General features: G+C 44.5%; 1 protein-coding gene across 1 annotated transcript in view; it reads right to left on the bottom strand.

Moving 5' to 3' along the window:
* MYT1L (myelin transcription factor 1 like) overlaps window positions 1–22,608 on the bottom strand; it is a 1,231,183-nt gene that overhangs the window by 177,844 nt on the left and 1,030,731 nt on the right. The window contains exon 12 of the mRNA XM_086926390.1: window positions 16,620–16,831. Coding sequence (XP_086782516.1) covers window positions 16,620–16,831 — 212 coding nt within the window. The remainder of the gene's footprint in view (window positions 1–16,619; window positions 16,832–22,608) is intronic.

Genomic DNA, 22,608 nt, shown 5'->3' with positions numbered 1-22,608 from the left:
AGCCTGGCGCCATGACCAATCAGCGGAAAACATGACATCCCTCAAGAACGCCATCCGCGAACACCACCAGCTGATCCACTACACCAAACGGTCATCCTTCAAAGAACGGCTGGACAACATCGCCCACAACAGCAAGGAACTCTTCACCATAATGAAAGAGCTCTCCAACCCCAACGCCAGCAACAACGACATCACACCATCACAAAACCTCTGCAACTCCCTCGCCACGTTTTTCCACCGCAAGATCGCCGATATACACGACAGCTTCGGCCCTCTGACCACAGACCCTACCACCCAACCAGCACCCCCCACCACCACCCTCTGTACCTGGACCCCCGTCAGCACGGAAGACACCACCCACACGATGAACACCATCCACTCCGGCTCCCCAACGGACCCCTGTCCGCACCACATCTTCAACAAAGCGGACTCCATCATCGCACCCCAAATCCGAGACATCATCAACAACTCCCTCACATCCGCCACCTTTCTGGAGAGCTGGAAGCACGCAGAGATCAACGCTCTCCTGAAGAAACCCACCGCAGACCCCACCAACCTCAAGAACTTCCGCCCCATCGCGCTCCTCCCCTTCCCCGCAAAAATCATCGAGAAAACCGTCAACAAGCAGCTGACCGCCTTCCTCGAGACAAACAGCTCCCTCGACCCATCACAGTCCAGATTCCGAGTGAACCACAGCACCGAGATCGCCCTCATCGCAGCCACCGATGACATCAGCACCCTGCTGGACAACGGGGAAACCACCGCCCTCATCCTCCTCGACCTATCGGCTGCTTTTGACACGATCTGCCACCGCATTCTGACAACCCATTTCCACCACGCTGGAATCCAAGGAAAGGCCCTGGAATGGATCACCTCCTTCCTCTCCAACAGAACCCAAAGAATCCGTCTCCGGCCGTTCCGCGCAGCAGCCACCAAGATCATCTGCGGCGTACTCCAAGGCTTCTCGCTCAGCCCCACCCTCTTCAATGTCTACATGAGCCCCCTCGCAGCCATCGCACACAAGCGCAACCTCAACATCATCTCCTACGCCGACGATACCCATCTAATTCTCTCCCTCACCAACGACGCCACACCCGCCAAGGCCAGCTTCCAGGAAGGAATGAAAGACGTCGCAGAATGGCTGAAGCTCAGCCGGCTGAAACTGAACTCAGACAAGACGGAAATCCTCATCCTCGGATCATCCATCTCCGCCAGGGACGACTCCTGGTGGCCCCCGGCTCTGGGCAATCCCCCCCCCAAGACTCCAGCGCATACAAAACGCATCCGCATGACTCATCCTGGACATCCCCCGACACAGCCACATCTCCGCCCACCTGAGAGACCTACACTGGCTCCCCACCAGCAAGAGGATCACTTTCAGACTTCTCACCCACGCACACAAAGCTCTCCACAACACGGGTCCCGAATACCTCAACAATCGCCTCTCGTTCTACACACCCATCCACCAGCTCTGCTCCGCCAGCCGCGCCCTAGCCACCGTTCCACAGATCCGCAGAACCACCACCGGAGGAAGATCCTTCACCTACCTAGCGGCCAAGACGTGGAACACCCTCCCCACCCACCTACGACTGACCCAGGACCATCTCGCCTTCAGGAAGCACCTCAAGACCTGGTTTTTCAAGCAGTAGCGGACCACCCCCATCCAAGCGCCTTGGGACCCTCGCGGGTGAGTAGTGCGCTCTATAAATTTCCTGATTGATTGACGTTTGTGGTCATCAAACAAGCCAACAAGGAGGGAACCCTAGTGATTTTGCCCAGAGAGATGTATTTAAAAGAAGGCAGGAATCAAGTACCCAATCAGGAATGGTACCGCCAAGTGAGAGATGATCCCACAAGACCCACACAAGAACTTATAGTTGAAATACTAAAGTTGGCTTTGACAGTGGCTTTTTGGGACCCAAAATATTTGATTATTTATACAAAAAATTTCCAAGGATTCCGGTTATATACTTTCTGCTGAAAATCCACATAGGCTCAATGAGCCAGGCAGGGAGACCGATCGTGTCGGGTAGTGATTCCCTGTTGGAGCCAATCTTAATATATGTGTATTGTTTCCTGAAGCCCTTTCTGACTGAGGTTAAGTCATACCTGAGAGACACTACTGATTGTATTACCAAAGTGGAATGCCATGAGTTTGATGACCAATCTCAATGGGATGGTCTCATTTGATGTAACTTCATTATACACTCAGATACCCCAAGACGAAGCACTACAAGTGATTGAGCTATACTTGGAAGGTAGACCTTGCCCTCATCGAGTGCCCACGTCATTTATTGTCAAAGTGGCAGAGGTTGTACTTCGAAAAAGTACTTCAAGTTTGAAAACTAATTTTTTTATCCAGGTGAAAGGATCTGCCATGGGTTGTGCTTTTGCCCCTGAGATGGCGGTACTCTTCGTGGCTCAGTACAAAGAAAAAATTATCTTTAGCAATAATCCCTTTCAGGAGAATATTCGACAGTGGTTACGTTACATAGATGACATGTGGTGCCTGTGGCAGGGCTTAAAGGAGGAACTGAAAACGTTTCATGGCTGGTTGAACAGTCGCCGTAAAGACATAACATTCAGCGTGGACTCAAGGAAGACATATATGACATTCTTGGATGTGGAGGTTTCCCCTGATGAAAATAGGTTGATCACCTCACTGCACCATAAACCTACTGATAAAAATGCCATCTTACACCAAAGGAGTGCTCACCCCGGAAGTTTGAATGAAAACATTCTGTATGAACACCTGTTGTGGATCCGACGGAATTGTTCAAGGAAAACTAATTATGAACACCACGCAGCCATCTTTCATGACCAAATGATTATGAGGGGTTGCCCAAAGAAATTTCTAAAACACGCAATTAAAAGAGCCTGGTACACACCCCATGAGGAACTCCTGACCGAGAGAGTTAATCCATAACCAGAGAGACTAGTGTGGGTTACAACGTATGGCCCTGACACAAATTAATTTAAGCAAATCATATTAAAGAACTTGCATTTGTTAGAACATCTTGAATGTGATTTTCCAAAGCCTATGTTCGCCATGAAGAAAAATTAGAGCATTGGCCAGCAAATCGTAAGGGCATATATTTTCCCCAAAAAAGCCAAAGGGAATCTTAGAACGCAATGGCATCTCAAACCTGTCACAGGTCACCCCAAATGTGGAAATTGCTCCTTGAGTGAGTTCACAATAGAAGGATCAGACTTTGTTCACAACACTATTAGATGGCGCCATTCAGAGTTTACAAATTGCAAGACCAAAAACGCGGTTTAGACTATTCTTTGTCCTTGTCAGAAGTTATACGTAGGCAAGACAAACCAGCAAGTCAACCAACGCATTACACAACATCGATCTAGAATAAAAAAAAAAGTATTAACAGCACCGATGGTTGAACATTTCATTGAAAAATCCCACAGTGAAAATGAGCTAAAGTGGACAGTGTTGGTGGTGCTGAATACAACAAGTCGATTAATGGATATTGATGCAGCTTTAATTCAGAAAGAGGCTTATCTAATTTAAAAATACAACAGTGCAGTCACAGGGTTGAATGGGATGACAGAATTGTCTAGCTCATAATGTTTTGACATGAAAACTACACTTCCCACAATGCAACTGTCTGGGACTTATAGTCTTGTCACATTGACTACTGCCATTGGTCGAATACAATTCCCAGAAGGTTGATTGTAATTGACTACAATTTCCACGAGGTGCAGCGCACTTTGACGCGCATATGTTCTCACGAGAAATGCCCATACTCAAGTAACTTACTGGTGGAACGATGGCGGACAGACCCAAACATGTGTGTTTAAGTCTTTGAAGTTTCAATAGTACCCAGTCATACTTTAGATAGCAGCCGGTTTTGGCTTAGTAACTGACATCAATAAATTGTCTCAGGAATTGAGTACGTGGTTGAATTGAGACCTGCGAGGGACATGAAAACCCCAGTTCATGTAAAGGTACACATGCAGGATGGTTTTAAGTCCTAATTGTTGTTTGAGACATAACACAAGTAGCCACAAGTATTTATTGGCTTTGTGTTTGGTGTCATTACAGTGAAATACGAGAAGCTGACCCGTTCGCCTTGAATCAAAGCAGATATAGACTCACCCCTTAGTTTCTGTAATGAGTGTATTACTAACAACACCGGGGAAATGCCAAAATATTAGTCCCAGTGGTTGAGAGAATTGACAAAAAAATGAATTCCCCTCCCAAACATACAAAAAAGTCCCATGTGTTAGTCATTGCCTTGATTTTTGGCTTAAGTTAAAGTAAGGAGGCTCACTATGGGTTGAATGTACATAGTGCAAAAAACAAATGTTCCATTTTTGAATTGTCACATTTTGTTAATGTTTGTTTTCTAAATTTTCTTTACACGAATGTAATCTTGTGAATTGTCTAATGTGGTAACTGTTGTAGAACACTCAGAAATATGTGTATCTTCTTTTCCTACTGTTGAAAATAACGTTTTGCTCAAAAATATTTGGATATAATTCATATAAACTGGTTTAATAAATAACCTAAAATCAAACATGAAAAAGGTTTTGTTTCATAGTTGCTATAAAGAGATTAAAGCAAAAAATATCAAACGAGTCAGGTACCCCCCATTGTTTTTGATAACTTTTAGAAAGATGGCGTTTTTGTATCCCAGTCATTTAGTGTCTGCTGCCTTAATCCTGGGTCACATGAACAGGTGTAGTTGGCTGTTTGTCTTTGTGTATTGCTTCCAGACAGTGAGACAAAGGCAAGCTAGGTGCCTGCAGGATGAAGAACTCTGAGTTAATGAGGGGAAGGAACTGTTACTTACCAATCATGCACATAACAAAGGCACTGCTACAACACTCTCACAAAGTAGTTTGACACTTGTCTATTGTTACCCAACACAATCTGAAGCCTGGGAAGGGGGGCAAAAAATTCCAAGCACCTCCGGGGAGTGGAATTCCCTGGAAGCTTCTCCCACTTCAAAGTGGACACTAAATAAATATTGGACCTCGTACACCAACTATTCTGTACACTTTTGGATTTGTGTGGTCTGCTAGGAAGAAGGATTGCGGTGCTGCTGAAAGGACTTCCACTCTATTGGACTGCTGCTCCGAAGAACTGCTGCCCTGCTACCCTTTTGCCTTGGTGAGAAGGACAGGCCCAGGACCCACAGTGACTCCGAGGTCTAGCTGACTGGCTTCCTGATCAGAAGCTTCAAAGACGTAACAGGCTTCCAATAACTTTGAACCCAGCACCTGAACTCTGCCATCTGTGAGTCCCTCTTTGCCAAATTGTTGCAGTACGGTCCTGGACTCTTGGAAGTGGGCCTGAAGGTGCTCTGCCAGCCCATCTGTGGACTCAGCAAAACTAACAAATCTCCTCTACTGTGCAGTGCAACCTAAGCAGAACTGACACATCGCCTTTGCGTTGATGAAGATGCAGGGCTCTGCATTGCAAGCTCCTCAGGTTCTTTAGAACCAGCCAGTGTGTGATGCACCCTTGACACAGGACTTTGCACTGTAAGCCCCTTCATCAACTTCCTCCTCGACGATGATGCAAGACCTCTGATCACAGCATTGCAGCTCCTTGGAACTGATGCTACTCAACGCATCTCCGGGCTTGGCCTCACATCGTCTTGGCTGTGTGAAGCATCCTCCTCCCGGGACAAGGCAACTATTCGTAACCAGGATAAGAGGGACTCTTGTTTAGCAGGCCTAACTGGGTCCCTGAAGCTAGCCCGCCACGCTCCATCGTAGTCGGCCTGAACTTGTGACTTTGTCTCGGTCTGCCACAACCAGATATCTACTTTGCACTTTGTGATGCTAATTTCACTTGAATCTTTAGAACTGTATACCTCTGGTTCTACTGATTGGATTTTTGTCATTTTGGTCTTGTTTTATTTAATACACCTACTCCATTTATCTAAATGTTCAAAATATTACTGTTTGATATGTTTTATACATTGCCTTTAAGTTAAGCCTGACTCCTCTGTGTCAACCTACTAGAGGGTTGAGCACATCTTAATTTGGGGTTTGCTTGTGACTTCATCAATCAATCAATCAGGGGTTTATATAGCGAGCTACTCACCCGTAAGGGTCTCAAGGCGCTGGGGGGGAGATGGGGGAGCTCTGGATCAGTTAAAGAGCCAGGTCTTGAGGTCCTTCCTGGTGTGCAGGGTTGGAGAGCGTCTGATGTTAACGGGGAGCTCGTTCCAGGTCTTTGCTGCGACGTGGTGAACAAAGCGATACCAAAGGGGATTATGGATGGAGCGTTTGAGCAAATCAAACACTCACCCCCAGTCAACTGATCTGGGTTTAATCCATCACCATTCTTTAGCTCACTCCACCACCCCAGTTCAGACATGGCCATATGCAAATCAGTCTGACCCTGTGCCTCATGGGAACAGTCCAGCAGGAACTGCCAAGCCATGTCTTCCCTGGACCGGAAACGAGCATCCTGGGACCGGTTTCGGATTCATAATACTCATCAGCCAGGCTATCTTCAATCCAGTGGTAGAGTGAGCAGGGGACACACGCCTATGGGCACACCCTGCCAACTTAGGGAAAACAAAGCGATACCAAAGGGGATGATGGACGGAGCGTTTGAGCAAATCAAACAGTCACCTCCAGTCCGAACTGCTAAGCCATGTCTTCCCGACGTAGGTGAAGGCTCTCCCACCTGTTCTGCTTCTGTGGATGCGGGAGACCTCTGCCAGGACGGCAGAGCGGTGGTTCCTCTTGGGTACGTGGAAGGATAATCTTTCGTTGAGGTATTTGGTTCGATGTTGTTGAGGGATTTGTAGGTGTGGGTGAGGAGTTTGAAAGTGACCCTCTTCTCGATAGGGTGCCAGTGGAGGTCTGGTAGGTATTGGGTCATGAGTTTGTGGCGTGTCTGGCGGCGGCATTTTGGATGGTCTGGAGTCTGTGTAGGAGAGATCTGTTGATTCCAGCATATAGGGCGTTGCCGTAGTCCAGTCTATTGCTTATGAGCACTCGTTGCGTGATCTTCGTGGAATCAAATTGACTTTTGATTTCCACAGAGTATGCTCTGCAGCTCTCCTTCAGTGTGTGTGGCTCAGCCCAACACTCAGGAATGTCAGTATTACACATCTACATTTTGGGGGTTGCCGTCCTCACTTCTCAAGCCTCTGCAGGCCCTCTGCTTCCAAAATGGAACCCACAGGCCTCCATGTTTAGTACCATCTAGAGTAACACACAAGCAACCCAGCACACAAACGCAAGTATCGCATGCTGTCCCAGCACACTCACACAGGTATCATTCGCTGCCCTGCACTGCATACAGTCCATGCAGGTCAAAGGTGAGGTAAGTACACAACTACATAACTTTACATGAATGATGCAGTAGGCTCCAATCTTGTGGCACAGGCAAAAAGGACTTTTGACATTACTGATTCTACAGAACACAACAATGGGTGCTGCCACCGCTTTGTTCATGCCACTTAATCCCAGGTAAGGGCAGTAACCCCCTGCCATCAACAAGGTAGTACTTGGTGTTTCAATTCCAGTCTAAACTAAACTGCAAAAGCAACGTGTTCGCCAATGACCAAAAATCAGCATCAGGGACCCAAATATAATTGCAGTTGTGCACTCTTGTCACAATTCAGGGGACATTTCTCCCAGCAGTAACATATGTACAGTCTTAACGTCTGTGCCAAAAATGAAAATCTGCAGAAACTATAAATAAACCCTTAACGAGTAATTTGGTGTTAAGCCCATTAAAATAAAGGTTTATTATAGAGTCTGATTAATTTCTATGGCAGTAGACAATAAAATACAATAGAATTCATATAAAAATGAGTGACTGCTTCCGAAGAAGTGTCCCGGTCCTGCGGAACAGACAAAGAGCAGTCAAACCCCAGAACAGAAAATCTACACTTCAAAAAGAAAAGTCTTGAGTAGGTTACGAATGAGTGGTTCAGAGAGAGTGAAAAGTAGGGTTGTAGGCATGGAATTCCAGAGTCTTTTGGTTAAAAAGGAAAAGAAGCAGACTCCTCTTTATTCCCCTGCAAACCCTGGGAACGTGAAGAAGGTTTAGCGCATTGGAGAACAGTGATGTACCCTGTTGGTAGGTAGACAATATTCTTCTTAAATATAGAGAGTCCCATTAGTCTCAGGCTCTGTAGGCGAAGATTAGTGCTTTGAATTTAATGCAGCTGGCAATGGGCAGCCACTGTAGACTGCATAAGGAGGCCAATACAGATCATATGGAGGGAATCTTCAAATTTTCAACGTCCAGCAGAGTTTTGAATATTCTGCAAGAGGTGTAGCAAATAGGATGGTAGGCCCAGATACATGCTGTTAGTGTAATTTAACTTGGAAGTTACCAAGGCATGAATGAAGGTCTTACAATTCTCCTCAGGAATCAGATGGAGCATATTCCTGATAGATTTTAGCGCAAGGAAACAGCTAGCTGAGACAGTTCTAACCTGTGGTTTGAGGTTAAAGTCGAATTTGAAGCCTAATTATTTTACTGTGAATGATGTAGCCTGGGGGATGCCAAGCCCTAAAGGCCACCAGTTATAGGTGTCTGGATGATTGTTAATACCAAAGAAGTGGATTTCTGTTTTGGCAAAATTCAGTTTCAGGCAATTAATATTAATCCCATACACCACTGTCCCTCAGGCAACCCTTGAAGACATTCAAGGCTCCGAAATCCTTCTCCTGGAAAGAAAGCATCAGCTGAGTGTTGTCAGCATACAGGATCAACCCCACTCCCCAAGCTTCAAAAAGCTTTGCCAGGGAGGCCAGGTAGACATTAAAAAGAGTTGGGCTCAGGGTAGAGCCCTGAGGCCCCCCATAGTATAGGTATTTGGCAGAAGACATCAAGGGGGGATTGCTTGAGTTCTTTATTCCAGACATGACTTGAGCTAATCCCATGGACTCCCACACTCCATAACCTTGCCAGAAGAATGGAGTGGTAGACCATGTTGAAGGCTGCCGGCAGATCGAGAAAGGCAACCATAGCAGCTGCCTCTTGATCAAGATTGTCAGTAAGGAATTCAGCAACCTCCAATAGGACTGATTTGGTGCTGTAGCCTTTACGAAATCCAGAGTGCATGTTATGTAGCAGGAGGTTCTGTCCCAAGCAATGAGAGGATTGCCAATTGACCCACTTCTCCTACATTTTGGTTGTAACAGGCAAAAGAGAAATTGGTCTGAAGATGCAATGCACCTTGGGGTTTGAATTAGCTTTCTTCAGTAATGGTAATAGTACGGCCTGTTTCTAGCTCTGCCACACTATAGCTGCCTCCAAGGTTGCATTCATCAATTTATTCAGGATAGGATTGGCAAACCGAGCCGCCACCTTAAGAATGTCCAGGGGGCATGGGTAAAGAGGCGATCCAGACTTACAGTTGGCCAATAAAATAAAATTGTGAGGTGTTTTAAAGTTTGACACATGAACCGACTTGCTACTGGTATGGCAGAGGTGAAACATTACTGACTGTCAAGGTCTCTATTTTGGCTTTGAGCTTCTTTATATGAGACTGCTCCCATTGGTATGAAGGAAAGTGCAACATGGACAAAACTCAAGCATGCTAATTTCACCTTACACTGACAGTGTTGTCTTCACACATGGGAATACTGAAAATATCACCAAATGGTTAAATATCATTGGCATCCTTAGATTTTTCTTCCAGCATGTGAGGGGCATTTTCAAGGCTTTCCATGCAAAGTCATCAATGATTACAAAGTAACCTCGTGAAATGGTAACACTATAAAAATATTGGCAGCGTGGTGTACCTAAATTGGATGGCTGTTTGGATGCTGGTTTTAGCAGTGTATTCTCTTTAAGCAAGCTGGTTGTGATCCTGCCTTTGGGAAGGCTAACTTCCACCAGCCTCAAATGGGACACGAAAATATAGCAGGAAGAGGACTGGAGTTTTGTAAAAAGATTTAGGGGAGTACCAGTACTGCCTAACCTTAAATAAGGTACTAAATCTAGTTTACTAGAGTCTTTTTAGTGTACCAGAACTGCACTGGCTTAAAGTGAAAGCTGGTGAAAGAAACTCACCTTTGATCTGAGAACTATTTCGGGAACAGATGCAGGCAATGTAAGAGGGCATTCCATGACAATTGGCCAGCATGATGAATGCTCATGAATAAAATGTTTTGGGGGAAGGAAATGCTCAGACAAGAGAGGTAACTTTTCAGTGGCATATTCAACCCTCTCACTCACAGCCCAATAAGACATACCTCCTAATAGCAATAGTGCATGATAACACTTACGAAGGTAGCAGTCTTTAATGTTTCGGCCTTTCTGGTGCAGCCTGTGCTCTGCAACTCTAGACATGCCTTTCTGGATTCTTTCCTTCATCAGTAGAGAGCAACAAGTCATTTAAGGGATGCTGGAAATGCTCTGTACCACTCACTGGGGGCAGGTGCATCAACACAAGCTCGTCAGCTCAGTAGCTCAAGGGAGCCTTTACAAACGGAGGCAGGGTAGAAGCACACTGCCTCACACCTCAACACTCAATTCGTCCAAAAACATCATGATAAATGCAGTGCACAATAACACTTACTTCAGTATCAGTCTGTAATGTTTCCCCCTTTTTGGTGCAGCCTGTGCTGCGTAACTTTAGACATGTGTTTCTGGGTTAATTCCCACAACAGTAGAGAGCAACACGTTATTTTGGGGTGCTGGAAATGCTGCCAAAGTTATTAGCAACACAAAAAGGCATTTCCTATGTAAACAAGATTCTAACTATAACAACCTAGTGTTGACTGCCACTGGGTAAAATAATTAAAAAAAAAAAAATATATATATATATATATATATATATATATATATATATATATATATATACTCACTTAAAAAAACGAAGGTTGAAATAAAGTTAGCTAGGTGAAATGTTTAGCACCAACGTTCCGTTTTAAACCCAAAATATCACAGAAATTCCCCATTTACGGTCGTAGTTATCTCAAGTAACTATAATTCGTGCTATACGGTAACTAAAACTCGTGCCCCCGCCATGCACAGTTTTCATATCAATAATTTTATTGCAAATACTGCAGTGATATTATCAAATATGTCATAGAAGATGTCATCAGTGATGAAATATGTGACGTAATTTGCAATGCATGATGAGGGCACAAGTTATAGTTACCTTAGTACACAAGTTATAGTTATTTGAGATATTTGAATTTTTAGGTGATTATGGCGACCTTACTTAGCTGTTTTTTTTTTTCAAAACCAGTTTTATTAGAGGTTCAAGCAAGTGCAGGCACAGCCCTCCACAGTCAGGAGGGGACTGTCATCAATAATCATAACAAAAGCAAAAGTAGGGCATAGCATCAAACCTCTCCTATGAAGAATTTCTTATCAAAAAAGAAAGGGAACATACAGCCACCCACCACCCCCCAGCACGACCCCCAACTCCCAGCTACATCCCACCCCTTATCCCTCCCTAGCCCTGTGCACGTGATCACTAAACATCCAGGTCAAAAGATGTACATAGATAGGGCCGGCCACCGGCCTAAGGCGTAGGGTCCACGTCGTGAGGTAATGCATCATCCATGTCCACAGGGGGATCGAGGGGGAGGCCCCTGTAGTCCGCCCACCTTTTCCAAATTTTAAAATGTTTGCGGGGGCATCCCCGAGCCTCGAAAACAGGCTGCTCCAATCCCATGGCAAAATCCAGGCCCGCCTTCCAGGCTCCCAGAGGAGGGGCGCGCTCACTTTTCCAGGCCTGCGCCAGGTCCCTCTTTGCCACTACCAGTCCCAGCAGCAGCAGGTGGCGCTTGTAGATGTTGCCCCCAACATTTTCAAGCACATGCAGCAGGCCCAGCCGAGGCGTACGAGGCAGGTCCCATCCCAGCACCTCAGACAAGCAATCCCATACCCCGGCCCAAAACTGAGTCAGCCGCCCACAGGACCACACAGTATGAAAAAGGGTGCCCCTCTCCGAACCACACCGCAGACATTCAGGGTTTGCAATAAGGCCCGCCCGCCACAGTCGCTCCCTCGTAAAGTACGCGCGATGCAGATATTTGAATTGAATAAAGCGGAGGCGTACTGCAATGGCAGTCCCCCTAGGGGATTCCAGGGCTTCGCGCCAATCATATTCGTCCAAGGGGCCAACATCGGCCTCCCACTGGGCCTTCAGTGCCGAGAGCGAGGGGGAGCAGTGCGTGACTAGGGAGCGGTAGATCTGGGAGACTTTTTTGGCACCCAAGTCGCCCATAAACAACTTCGCTTCTATGGGACTGAAGTCCGGGAACTGCTCCAGCCCCACCAGGCTAGGAGCAAGGGCATGGCGGAATTGGAGGTATCGGAAGAACTGGGACCTGGGCATGCTGAATTCGGTGCTAAGCTCCTGAAAGGATTTAAGAGTGGTGCCGGAGAGGACCTGCCCTAAGGATGAAACCCCGATGGCGTCCCACCCATCAAAGCCCTGTAGCGACGCCAGCGCCGGCAGCAGGCCATTGCGCCATAGCGGGGTCTCCGCCGTCAGTTTACCCCACCACCCCGTACGGTGAAGGGCCCTCCGCCAAACGGCGAACACTAGCTGGGTGACACGCGGGAGCGCTCGCCTCTTCCTGGCCGAGTAGAGCAGAGTGTGGACGGAGGCGTCACCCATCAAAAGGTGTTCCAGGGCGTAGGCCGGATCACCACGGTCCCCATACCACCACTCATTGAGCACCAGGAGATGGGAGGCCTGATAGTAGGATAGCATGTCCGCGGTAGCCAGGCCGCCGCAGTAGGTAGAGAGGAAGCACGTCCGGAGCGCCACCCGAGAGGCACCTCCCGCCCACAGGAACCTTCCCAGCACCGAATCGACACTGCGGAACCACTGCGGGTCGATCGGATAGGGGTGATTCTGCAGCTGGTAGAGAAGACGGGGCAGAGCCACCATTTTGAAAATGGCCGATCGGCCATAGATGTTAAGGGGCATGCGAGTCCACGTTTTGACGTCCAACTGGACCCGGTCCCAGACCGGCTGGATATTCCGGCCCCATGCCTCCGTAGGTGAGGCGGAGAGGAAGACCCCCAAGTATTTCACACCTGTCACCGCCCTCCGAAGGGACGCTGCCCATGGAAGGTCCACTGCACCACCGCCCAACACCCAAAGAGTCGATTTGCGCGGGTTAAGATAGAGGCCCGACACCCGGCCGAAGCCCTGCATTAGCTCCAGGACCCCTTACTTAGCTGTTTTGGCAGTATACATAATGCAGCTAAGTGTTTTTTCATATGTATTAAACGTTAACAACATTTGTCATTCTCTACCGGAATTTATAGCAGACCGGTAATGCGAGCCAATCATTTGGCTTCTTTCAACCACGATCGGCCAATTAGGATATTCCTTTAGCCGTGTTTTCTTTACTTTTTCATTATCCAATCAGACACTGGTCCGCATACGCGCTGATAGTTTTTCGTGTTTATAACATAGTGTCTTCAACTCTTTTCGGCACACATGGCGGTTCCCCCTGTGGTACGCGGCTTGCACTATTTAAGACTGCCTGTCCATTTGGGACGCCACCTTCCCCTCGGCTCAGTAGGGGGTTGGAGGCACCGACGGACAGGTCAGTATGATTGGAGCCATCTTCTTCCTTTGGAGAAACGCTGGACTGCATCTACACGTTAGACCTTGCCAGCAGTTCCGGTTTTCCTTTTCTTTTTCAGCCCAGCAATATTCTGCATTGGGGCTTATGCTGCAAGCAGATTATGATAGACCTGGCCATCAGCTTTCTATCCCTTGCCAGCCTAATAATGCTGCCCACAGCGACTTAACTTAATTTAATTCCATGAGCAGGACTCTTTTGTTGTTACCATTTGACATCATGTCCCTCTTCTATAAGGCATTCCTTTACCACACATGGATGCCTTCTCTTTTTTGCCTGTTCCACCTATAATGCACCAGGGGCTTGCTAGTCCTCTAGAACATTTACACTTGCAGGTTGCCTAGTAGCGAGTGGTATCAACTAGCATGGCTAGTAGACTTTGCCGTCGTATTCTTTTGAAATCCTATATCAATAGAGTGATTAAGAGACAACATTCACTGGAATCATCATGCAAATGAGTTGATGTTTGACTAGATGTTTTTGTTTTCTCAGAGCGGGGCCTCATTGACCTGAGCGAGTGCCAGGCGAGGTGAGACCACTCCCAATCAAATTTTGGGTGAGTTTTGTTCTCATTTCTTTTAGGCTGATACATGCAGATATATGTTCTTTTTCTGACTGTGTGTTTGATTACATGCCCACAGTGTTTGCAGCATGTTTTATATGTATTACAGGAGAGGATTATATCCATACAAGACCACACCTTCTACCAATCAGACGCTTTTTTTCACCGTTGCAGTAGTGTTCCATATTTAGGTCCTGAAGAAAGCCATCTATTGGCTGAAACATGTTGACCAGCGATTAGACCATTTGGTAGTTGTATTTGTTAAATACTACCCTCACTCTGCGTTTTAATCTTGCCATTTGGGTGGCCTTAGTAATAAAATTGTTCCTTTGGCATCCTCATAGGCAATTTTACATTTCACTATTCTTGCACCACATTCTTTTTGCACTGCAACTTTTTCTTTTCCCACAGCCCTTGACCTTCTTCCTGTGGCGGCACACACTAGTAATTTGGATGCCAGCTCTTCCTCATAATTGTTCAGTGAGGAATCTGGATGATACGAGTGAGGAATACAATCCCAAATGATGAAGCTCCGCCAACGGGTGGGCTGATGGGTCTTTTCTAGTTCCATCTTTCCATGTCCTCTCTCTCTTTACACTTTTGTCTATACTCATCGAAGTGGTAGTCATTTTGCTGTCTAATAAGTAGACCCCTTTTTGTCAGCCTCTTAGACCCCTAGTACCCCTTGCATGTTTTTTGCTAGCTAGATTTAGGGGGTAGGGTACTATTCGGTCTTTAATCATTACTCCCCTTAGGACCCCTTTATAGTGTTTCTGTTTTAGTTGTTGATAACTATAACTGTAACTGGGGCATATAAGTGGTTTTAAGTCTTTAAATCATTACGTTGTCACTGAACATTTCACTTAACTATAGCTTTACTTTAACCTTTATTTTTTTTCAGTGAATTTCTAGATTTTGTTTAACGTATTATTAAATGACCATACATAAATACAACCCCCCGCAATGCATGGCCTTTGGCCAGGACCTGCAACCAACCCCCATATGCAGCGAATCCCAAACTGTGCACAGCCTTTGGCCGCGTGCAATGGGGTTTGGCCATTAGTCCAGGCCTGCAGCCAGACCCTGTGACTAACCCCGCATAATGTGTGCAATGTTTTTCACCTGTTATTTCTATGTACCTTTATAGCATCTTGTTGGTTATAGTGTAAACATGCGTGCAAGAGTTTCTAATGTTAGGCTTTGTAAAGAAGGGAGATGTGTTGGTGTGTGGTGATGCTGTGGAATGGAGGATGAGGGAGAGAGTCATTTGGATAATGGGATGAGCAGCAGGACGGCTGCTCCTAGTGGGGATTTTGATCGTAACTATTTAATAAATCATCTTCGTTGTTTACAACAATACACCATCAAGTGAGGCTACAAGACACATATGAAAAAGGGTTTAAGAACAAGAGCAGCCCAGTAATCTTCAAAGTACAGTCTTAATAGGATTTCTAAACTTAGGTCATCCTTAGCTGGCTGTAATTTCCTAGCTTTCACAAGGGACCCAAGAAAGCCCTGCTGCCCTTTATGGCGACCTTAATTCTGCACATAAAAATGGCAATAACTAAATGTAAGTGTTCTTGATTTAAAGCAAGGTATGTTGGGAAAGTTCTATAAAAAACACTCTGTACCAAAATAGATATTTAAATTGAACAAATAAACAAAACAAGCATTAGCAAAGTCAATAGCTTTGGCTTTAATGTGCCAAGGCATTTAAAGACAGACATTCACAAATGTTTATATGTGTTGCATACACAAATGCTATGAAGACGAAGTGTACTTTCTGGATGTAAAACATTGCCTCAGGTATTCTAATGTTAGCGCTTCCTGGAAGGTAGAATGATACACCAAATAGTCAATAGCATGAGGTGAAAACTAATACTCCTCTGGGTTGAGCCAAAGTCCACTCAAAGAATATTCTGAAAAATTGGTAACAATATGTTATGCAGCCAGCTGCGTTTTCAATTCAGACCGAAAAATGGTCCAGCTACAGATTTGCTGTGCTTCCAAGACACAGAAAAGGCTACATTTCAGATTAGCAATAAATGTGGTGGAGTGAGGAAGAGCTACTCAGATATGTAAGTTAGATTTATTTAATGTAATACTGTCATCTATACATTAGACACTCCACATCACTTAACCACCCCGCACTTTAAAAACAAATACTTATACTGTTTTGTACTATTATAAACCGTATCATTATTTAACATTCTTCAGGGTGCAATACATTTACTCCATAACCAATATTCGGGCATCCACCTTCTTCAGAATATTGCCCCTTTTCAGACTTAAAATAGCCCATCTTTAGTATGCCTTGCCCTGTCCCCTGACACAGGTGAACAAAACAAGGGTAAGTCTATGATTTTTATGTAAATGTACCATTTCTAAAAACATACTTATACTTGCACATATCTAAGCCAAAAGTGTATTTTTAACTATCATAAACATGTCACTGCACATGTGTTTTTTGTAATGTTGAGTTTCCTCCTACCATCATATTCCTTGGGAGACATATCCCTTGATTGCACTTTGGGAGCAATGGCTCTCTTTCCATAGGCTTGATTGTCATAATTGTTATAGTCAAACGTCGTCTTCGAGTACTTCTCCAGTTCCTTGGCGAGGTTGGAACGGGGCGTCGTCGTAGAAACGTTATTTCTGTATCCGTATTGCGGGATCTCTAACTGTTTTACAAAACACATCGGCCTGCAAAGGAATGACATTTACATGAAATGAGTTGCAATTATGTCTAGAGCATGCAGCCTACAGGGCATAGGCCAAAGTCTTTTTAGATGGGAATATAATTTTAATGCTTGATTTGTAAAAAAAAAACACATAAGTGCCAGGGCTTTCGGTAGGAGGCCACTACAGCTTGCACCACACAATGCCAATGCTATACTGCCAAGGATAGTAACAACACAACTAATAGCCATCACACTCCTACAAGTGTGACAATTCGGACTATTATAGGCCCAGAAAACGATAAAAATTGCTTGGGCAGAAGTTAATAGTAATTTTGAATGTATATTGAATTAATCATCAACTGTTAATGTGGTCATCTCTAAATTAGCCAGACAGCACCACCCTTTGGTAGTGTCACAAGCACGGATGCTGACAATTAGGTGCAGATGTCCAGCCCCTGACCATGCTCCCCATGGGAACAGTTCAGCTCTAAATACCAGGCCGGGTTTTCCCTGGACCAGAAACAAGCATCCTAGTACGGGTTTCAGGGTATCATCCCTCATCAGCCAGGCTAGCTTGAATCTGGTGGCACAGAAACACAGGACCCAGGTCTAGGCAAACCCTTCCCACTTAGGGCAACAAATGTGAAAAGAACAAGTGATGGATAGAATGTTGAACCAATCAAACATTCACCCCATCACAGATCTGTGTTAACTCCATTGTTTCTTTGCACACCACACCATTCCAGTTTAGACCCAGCCATATGCAAATCATTCTTGACCCTGCTCACTGTGCCACTGGATTTAAGCTAGCCTGGCTGATGAGGGGTAACCCCCTGAAACGGGTCCCAGGATGCATGTTTCTGATACAGGGAGGATCTGGCTTGGCAGTTTGGGCTGGACTGTTCCCATGAGCAGCAGGGTCAAGACAGACTGGCATATGGACGGATCTAAACTGGGGTGGCATGGTGAGCAAAAGAATACTGAATTTAAGTCAGATCTCTTGACTGGGGGTGAATGTTTGATTCGTTCTTTATTCCATTCATCATTTATGTGTTTTTTTCACTTTCTAAAAGTGACATTTTTACACACAGAATTTAAAAATGAATAAATTGTGAGACCTCAAACCCCTAATATCCATCCGCTCCCAATAGGAAATTACACTTAAAAAGATATTTCAAGGCAAAGCCCATGTTACTCTATGGAAGTGATAATCCTTGAAATAGTGAAAACAAAATTAGTAGTATTTCACTATTAGGACTTGTAAACCACACCGGCACATGTCCTACCTTTTAAATACACTGTTTCCGTCCCATGGGGCTACCTTGAGCCTTCCTTAGGGGTGACTTTCATTGAGTAAAAGGGAAGGTATGGGCCTGGCAAGTGGGTGTACCTGGCAGGTAGAAATGGCAGTTTAAGACTGTGCAAACAGGCACTGCATAGAAAGGTCTAAGACATGTTTGTAAAGCTACTCATGTGGGAGGCACATTCAGTGCCCGAGGTCCACCAGTAGTATTTGATTTACAGGCTTGGGCACACCTGGTGCACTTTACTACGGACGTACATGTAAATCAAATATGCCAATAATGGATAAACCAATCACCTTTACAATTTAGGCAGAGAGCACATGTACTTTAGCACTGGTGAGCAGGGGTAAATTGCCCAGAGTCCTAAATCTAACACAAACAGGTCACGAAAAAATGGAGGAAGAACGCAAAACGTTTGGGGATAACCATGCAAAAAGGACCAGGTACAACACCTGGTTAATAACAAATTATGTTTATACTGCTATATTAGTGCTAAAGGAAGGAATGCACAGGAAGTGGCCAAAGAAAAGCAGCATTTCAAGATGCATGATACTTGAAGAATGTAGCCATTGCTTGGTTCCATTCTGGTATCAGTCCTTATGTAACTGCATCTTCTCCTATATATTTGTTTAATTTATAATGTCTGGCAGAGTACTCTGATTATTCCACCAACAGATCACATGTTGCGCCTGATTCACAAATGCTGGTGAATGAGAAGGTATGACTTATTTTTGTAGTACTCGTAGCTGGTTGTATGTGATTTTATAGAAAAACTATTTCAAGGAACGTCATTACTGAGAAACAATTTCATCTGTACTGTATAATGGCAAATTTCAAAATGAGTGGCATTTACCTTGTCATACAAATCAATTCATAGAATGTCTTTTTGGTTGCAATTAGCATTTAAATCCTTATTTTTTTAATGGTAAAGACAATAGATGCAGGTCTTACTTTCTATCAGAGATATTTATTTCAGTGCTTTACTTCAGGGGACATTATTTCATATTTATACCTTTTACATTATCAAACAACTACTTTGGATGCTTTTAATTTGCTGACCGATCACCACCTATAAACACCATCTATCGCTGAGCCCTCACAACCCTTAAACATTATCCATCTCTGACCCCCAAAACCCCTCACCAAACCTAAATTACACTCATCTGTGAAGCCTAAAAGTCCTTTCTACCCCAAAAGTCTACCATCTTTGGACTATAACATTTCTCCATACCCTTAACTCCACCCATTCCCAAACCCTAAAAAAAACCTTTAAATGCCTCAACTTATTTGTTGATTTAATGAGATCATATTTTTTCACATGAAATTTGTAGTGCATGAAATGCCAAGATTGGCTCAGCCAATCATATTGCTTAAAATGCTGGCATTAGCTACTTTTGTTATCTTTCATTGTAGGTTTAGTGAAAGAACATAAAGCTACAAAAACAATTGGGAGTTTAGGTTAGATTAGGAGGAAAGTGTTAGTAACTCTATTGTCAGCCAGTGGTCAAGCATTAACAGTTGCTAATTGCTACTTACCTTTTAATGAGTCCAGGCCAATTATCAGAGAGTGGGCTATTAATTTAGAAAGAGGACCCCTTACCAACTCGCTAAACGTGCCCTAATTCACTTTCAACAAAAGTCTTGTGTCATTCTGCTTAACCTCTAGACTCCATAGCAAAAGAAGCAGGCAATTCAACAGAGAAATGTATATTAACTTCAAGCAACACCAACAATTATAAAATGCAGAAGCAGCACAATTATAATTCTAAAACCAATTTAAAAGTAAGAAGAATGTAGTAAGCAGAAAGACACCAACATTATTAAATCAGATAAAGGGAACTAGAGATATTCATTTTTATAGTAAAAATTGCCTAGGAGAATTCAATTGCCAAAGTAAATTCTATGGGACCTTGGTGCAATTTTAGAGCAATTCAGATGGAGCAGAGTCAGATACTGAAAGAGACTGCCCCTGTCAAAGTTTTACATTTGGACTTAGTTTTTTTTGTGGCAGTCAAAGTCTTCCAGTGAGGCAAGGTCTCAGGCTGAAGACAGTGAGTGTCCCTCAAAGTCAAATATGTTGTTGTCAAGCTCCTTCTGAAATGGGTAATTTTAGCATCAAATGCTCTGACTTGGACAAAGCTATAGTAGTTTAGTAGTAGTAAAGCCAGGATTCCTAACTTTATTACTACTAAACTGAGGAAAATCCTAGCTTTACCACTTTCGGTATTCACAAAAGGCATTTAGTAGTAGTAAAGTTAGGAATCCTAACTTAACTACTACTCAGTGCTTTTTGTGAATACCAAAAGTCGTAAAGTTAGGATTTTTCTCTGTTTAGTAGTAGTAAAGTTAGACTTTGCCTGCTTAGAGCTTCCCCATCTGATGGCATTAAACCCACTCTTCAGCAAACTGCTGTTGTTGTGCCCCATTTCGGATCCACCTTGTTCCTTGCCCCATTGATCAGTGACCACTTTTACTCCATAAAGGTTTCTGAGTACAAAGGTAAACTTTCCACAGGACGAACCTGGTCCCCGTATCAGACAAGCACTACACTGTAGTAAGCCATAACTTTTTACTTTGACCTGGTCTAGCGTGACCAGATAACTGCAGTTAGTCCTTTGTGCTTTTTGGTGCTATTTTTACTTCAAGCTTTAAAAATTCATACCTCCAGTTCTACTTACTGGATGATTGTAGTTTTGGTGTCATTATATTTAATAAAATATTATCTATTTTTCTAAATTGGTTTGGGATTTTTATTTTATTGTGTTTATTACTTTATTACTGTTTGAGTGCTGCATAAGTCTTTACAAATTGCTTCGAAATAAAGACGGACTGCTTTTTGTCAGGATACTATGGGGTTAAGCATAGGTTTATTTAGTGACATTAGTGGTCTTCCTGAGAAGGATTGTGATTGTTATTTGAGGTGGGTTCTCACCCCCTCAACTAATACTCCAATTTCTTACATAGACTGTTAGAGTTGGCCCTTTTTGCAGGGTCATCCCTGAACTTTTTGCCTTCCTCCTGTATTTTGTCTGACCTGGTTTTGTTGGTTTCATGACTCTGGGCACTTTACCACTGCTGATCAGGGCTAAAGTGCATATGCTCTACCTATTGTAAAATTGATGTATGGATTAGTGACTCTGTGATTTGGTTTACCTGTCAGACCCTAGTACAGTGTACCAGCAGTGTGCCCAGGGCTTGTAAACCAAATGCTGCTGGTGGGCTTACAGCACTGGTTGTGCCACTCACAGAAGCAGCCTGTAAAAGTATGTCTCAGGTCTGCCATCGCAGAGCCTGTGTGCAGTCTGGTTCTTCCATGTTGACTGGGCACATGCATCCACTTGCCAGTCCCTAAACCTTCCCTTTTCTTCATATCAGACACCCCTATGGTAGGCCGAAAGGAAGGGTGCATTGTAAGAATAAGGTAGGACATGCCCTGGTGTGTGTGGCATGTCCTAATAGTGACTTACAGCCATTTCGTTTTTCACTATTGCAAGGCTACCTATTCCCCATAGGCCAGAATGGGCAGTTAGATTATTACATGTTACAGTCCTAACTGACTCAAGGAACTAGGTAGAAATTCGAGTTTAGTATGCCTGAACTCAAAATGATAAAATACATATTTTAGGGAAGTTGTTTTTTACATTCTGTGTTTGAAAATACCACTTTTAGAAAGTAGGTATTTTCTTGTCTAACTATCCAAGCCTGCCTTTGCTAAGTTGCGTATTCCTTGTCTGGAGTTTGAGTGACAGGGCTGGGGGATTCCAGGAGACAGGATGAGTCATCCCACTGGTGATTAGAGAGATCTGCATCTAGATGGGAGGGAGGAGTTGCACCTGGGACCTGAATAGGGCTGTGCCTTCCCTCCACAATGCTGGCTCCACCTCCTTTGGTGTGTCTGATGTCTCTGCCCTGCACTGTGAAAGGAGAGAAGGAGTCATGTCAACAGAGTGCTCCAGGGCTGTGCTTTCCCTCCACAATGCTGGCTTCACCTCCTGTGGTGCGTCTGATGTCTTTCCCCTGCACTGTAAAAGCAAAGAAGGAGTCATGCAAACAGAGTGCTCCAGGACTGACCAGAACTGGTTTGCTCTAGGTTAAGGCCTCTCTGCCTTCAGAGAACAAAGAGAAACTGTGTATAAAAGAGGGGACCCAAACCCCAGAATTTAAATCACTTTTGGACAATAAGAAGAAACCTTTTCTGAGGAGTGGAACCAGAGAGACTGAGGAGAGACTATCCCTAAGCCGAAGTGCTGCTTTGGGGATTGGCCTGCAGTGGTTGTCTGACTGCTGAAGAAAGGAGAAAAAAACTTTGTGTGCTTTATTCAACTTGTAAATGATCTCCAAGGGCTTGAGAGAAGAGCTTGCCTCCTGCTGAAGTCTCAGGGACACTTCAACCACCAGCTCCCCAAGAGTTCTTTGGAAGTGCCTGCAGCTGTTTTGGGCCTTCTGAGGGACTGTGTGTTGCAAGGAACTGGAAGCGCGACTCACTAAGAAGAAG

Source organism: Lissotriton vulgaris, chromosome 6 (genome assembly GCF_964263255.1).
Source record: "Lissotriton vulgaris chromosome 6, aLisVul1.2, whole genome shotgun sequence".
NCBI classification, from domain to species: Eukaryota; Metazoa; Chordata; class Amphibia; order Caudata; family Salamandridae; genus Lissotriton; species Lissotriton vulgaris.
The sequence above is the reverse complement of the archived record's forward strand: the minus strand, read 5'-3'. Positions and strand labels throughout refer to the sequence as shown.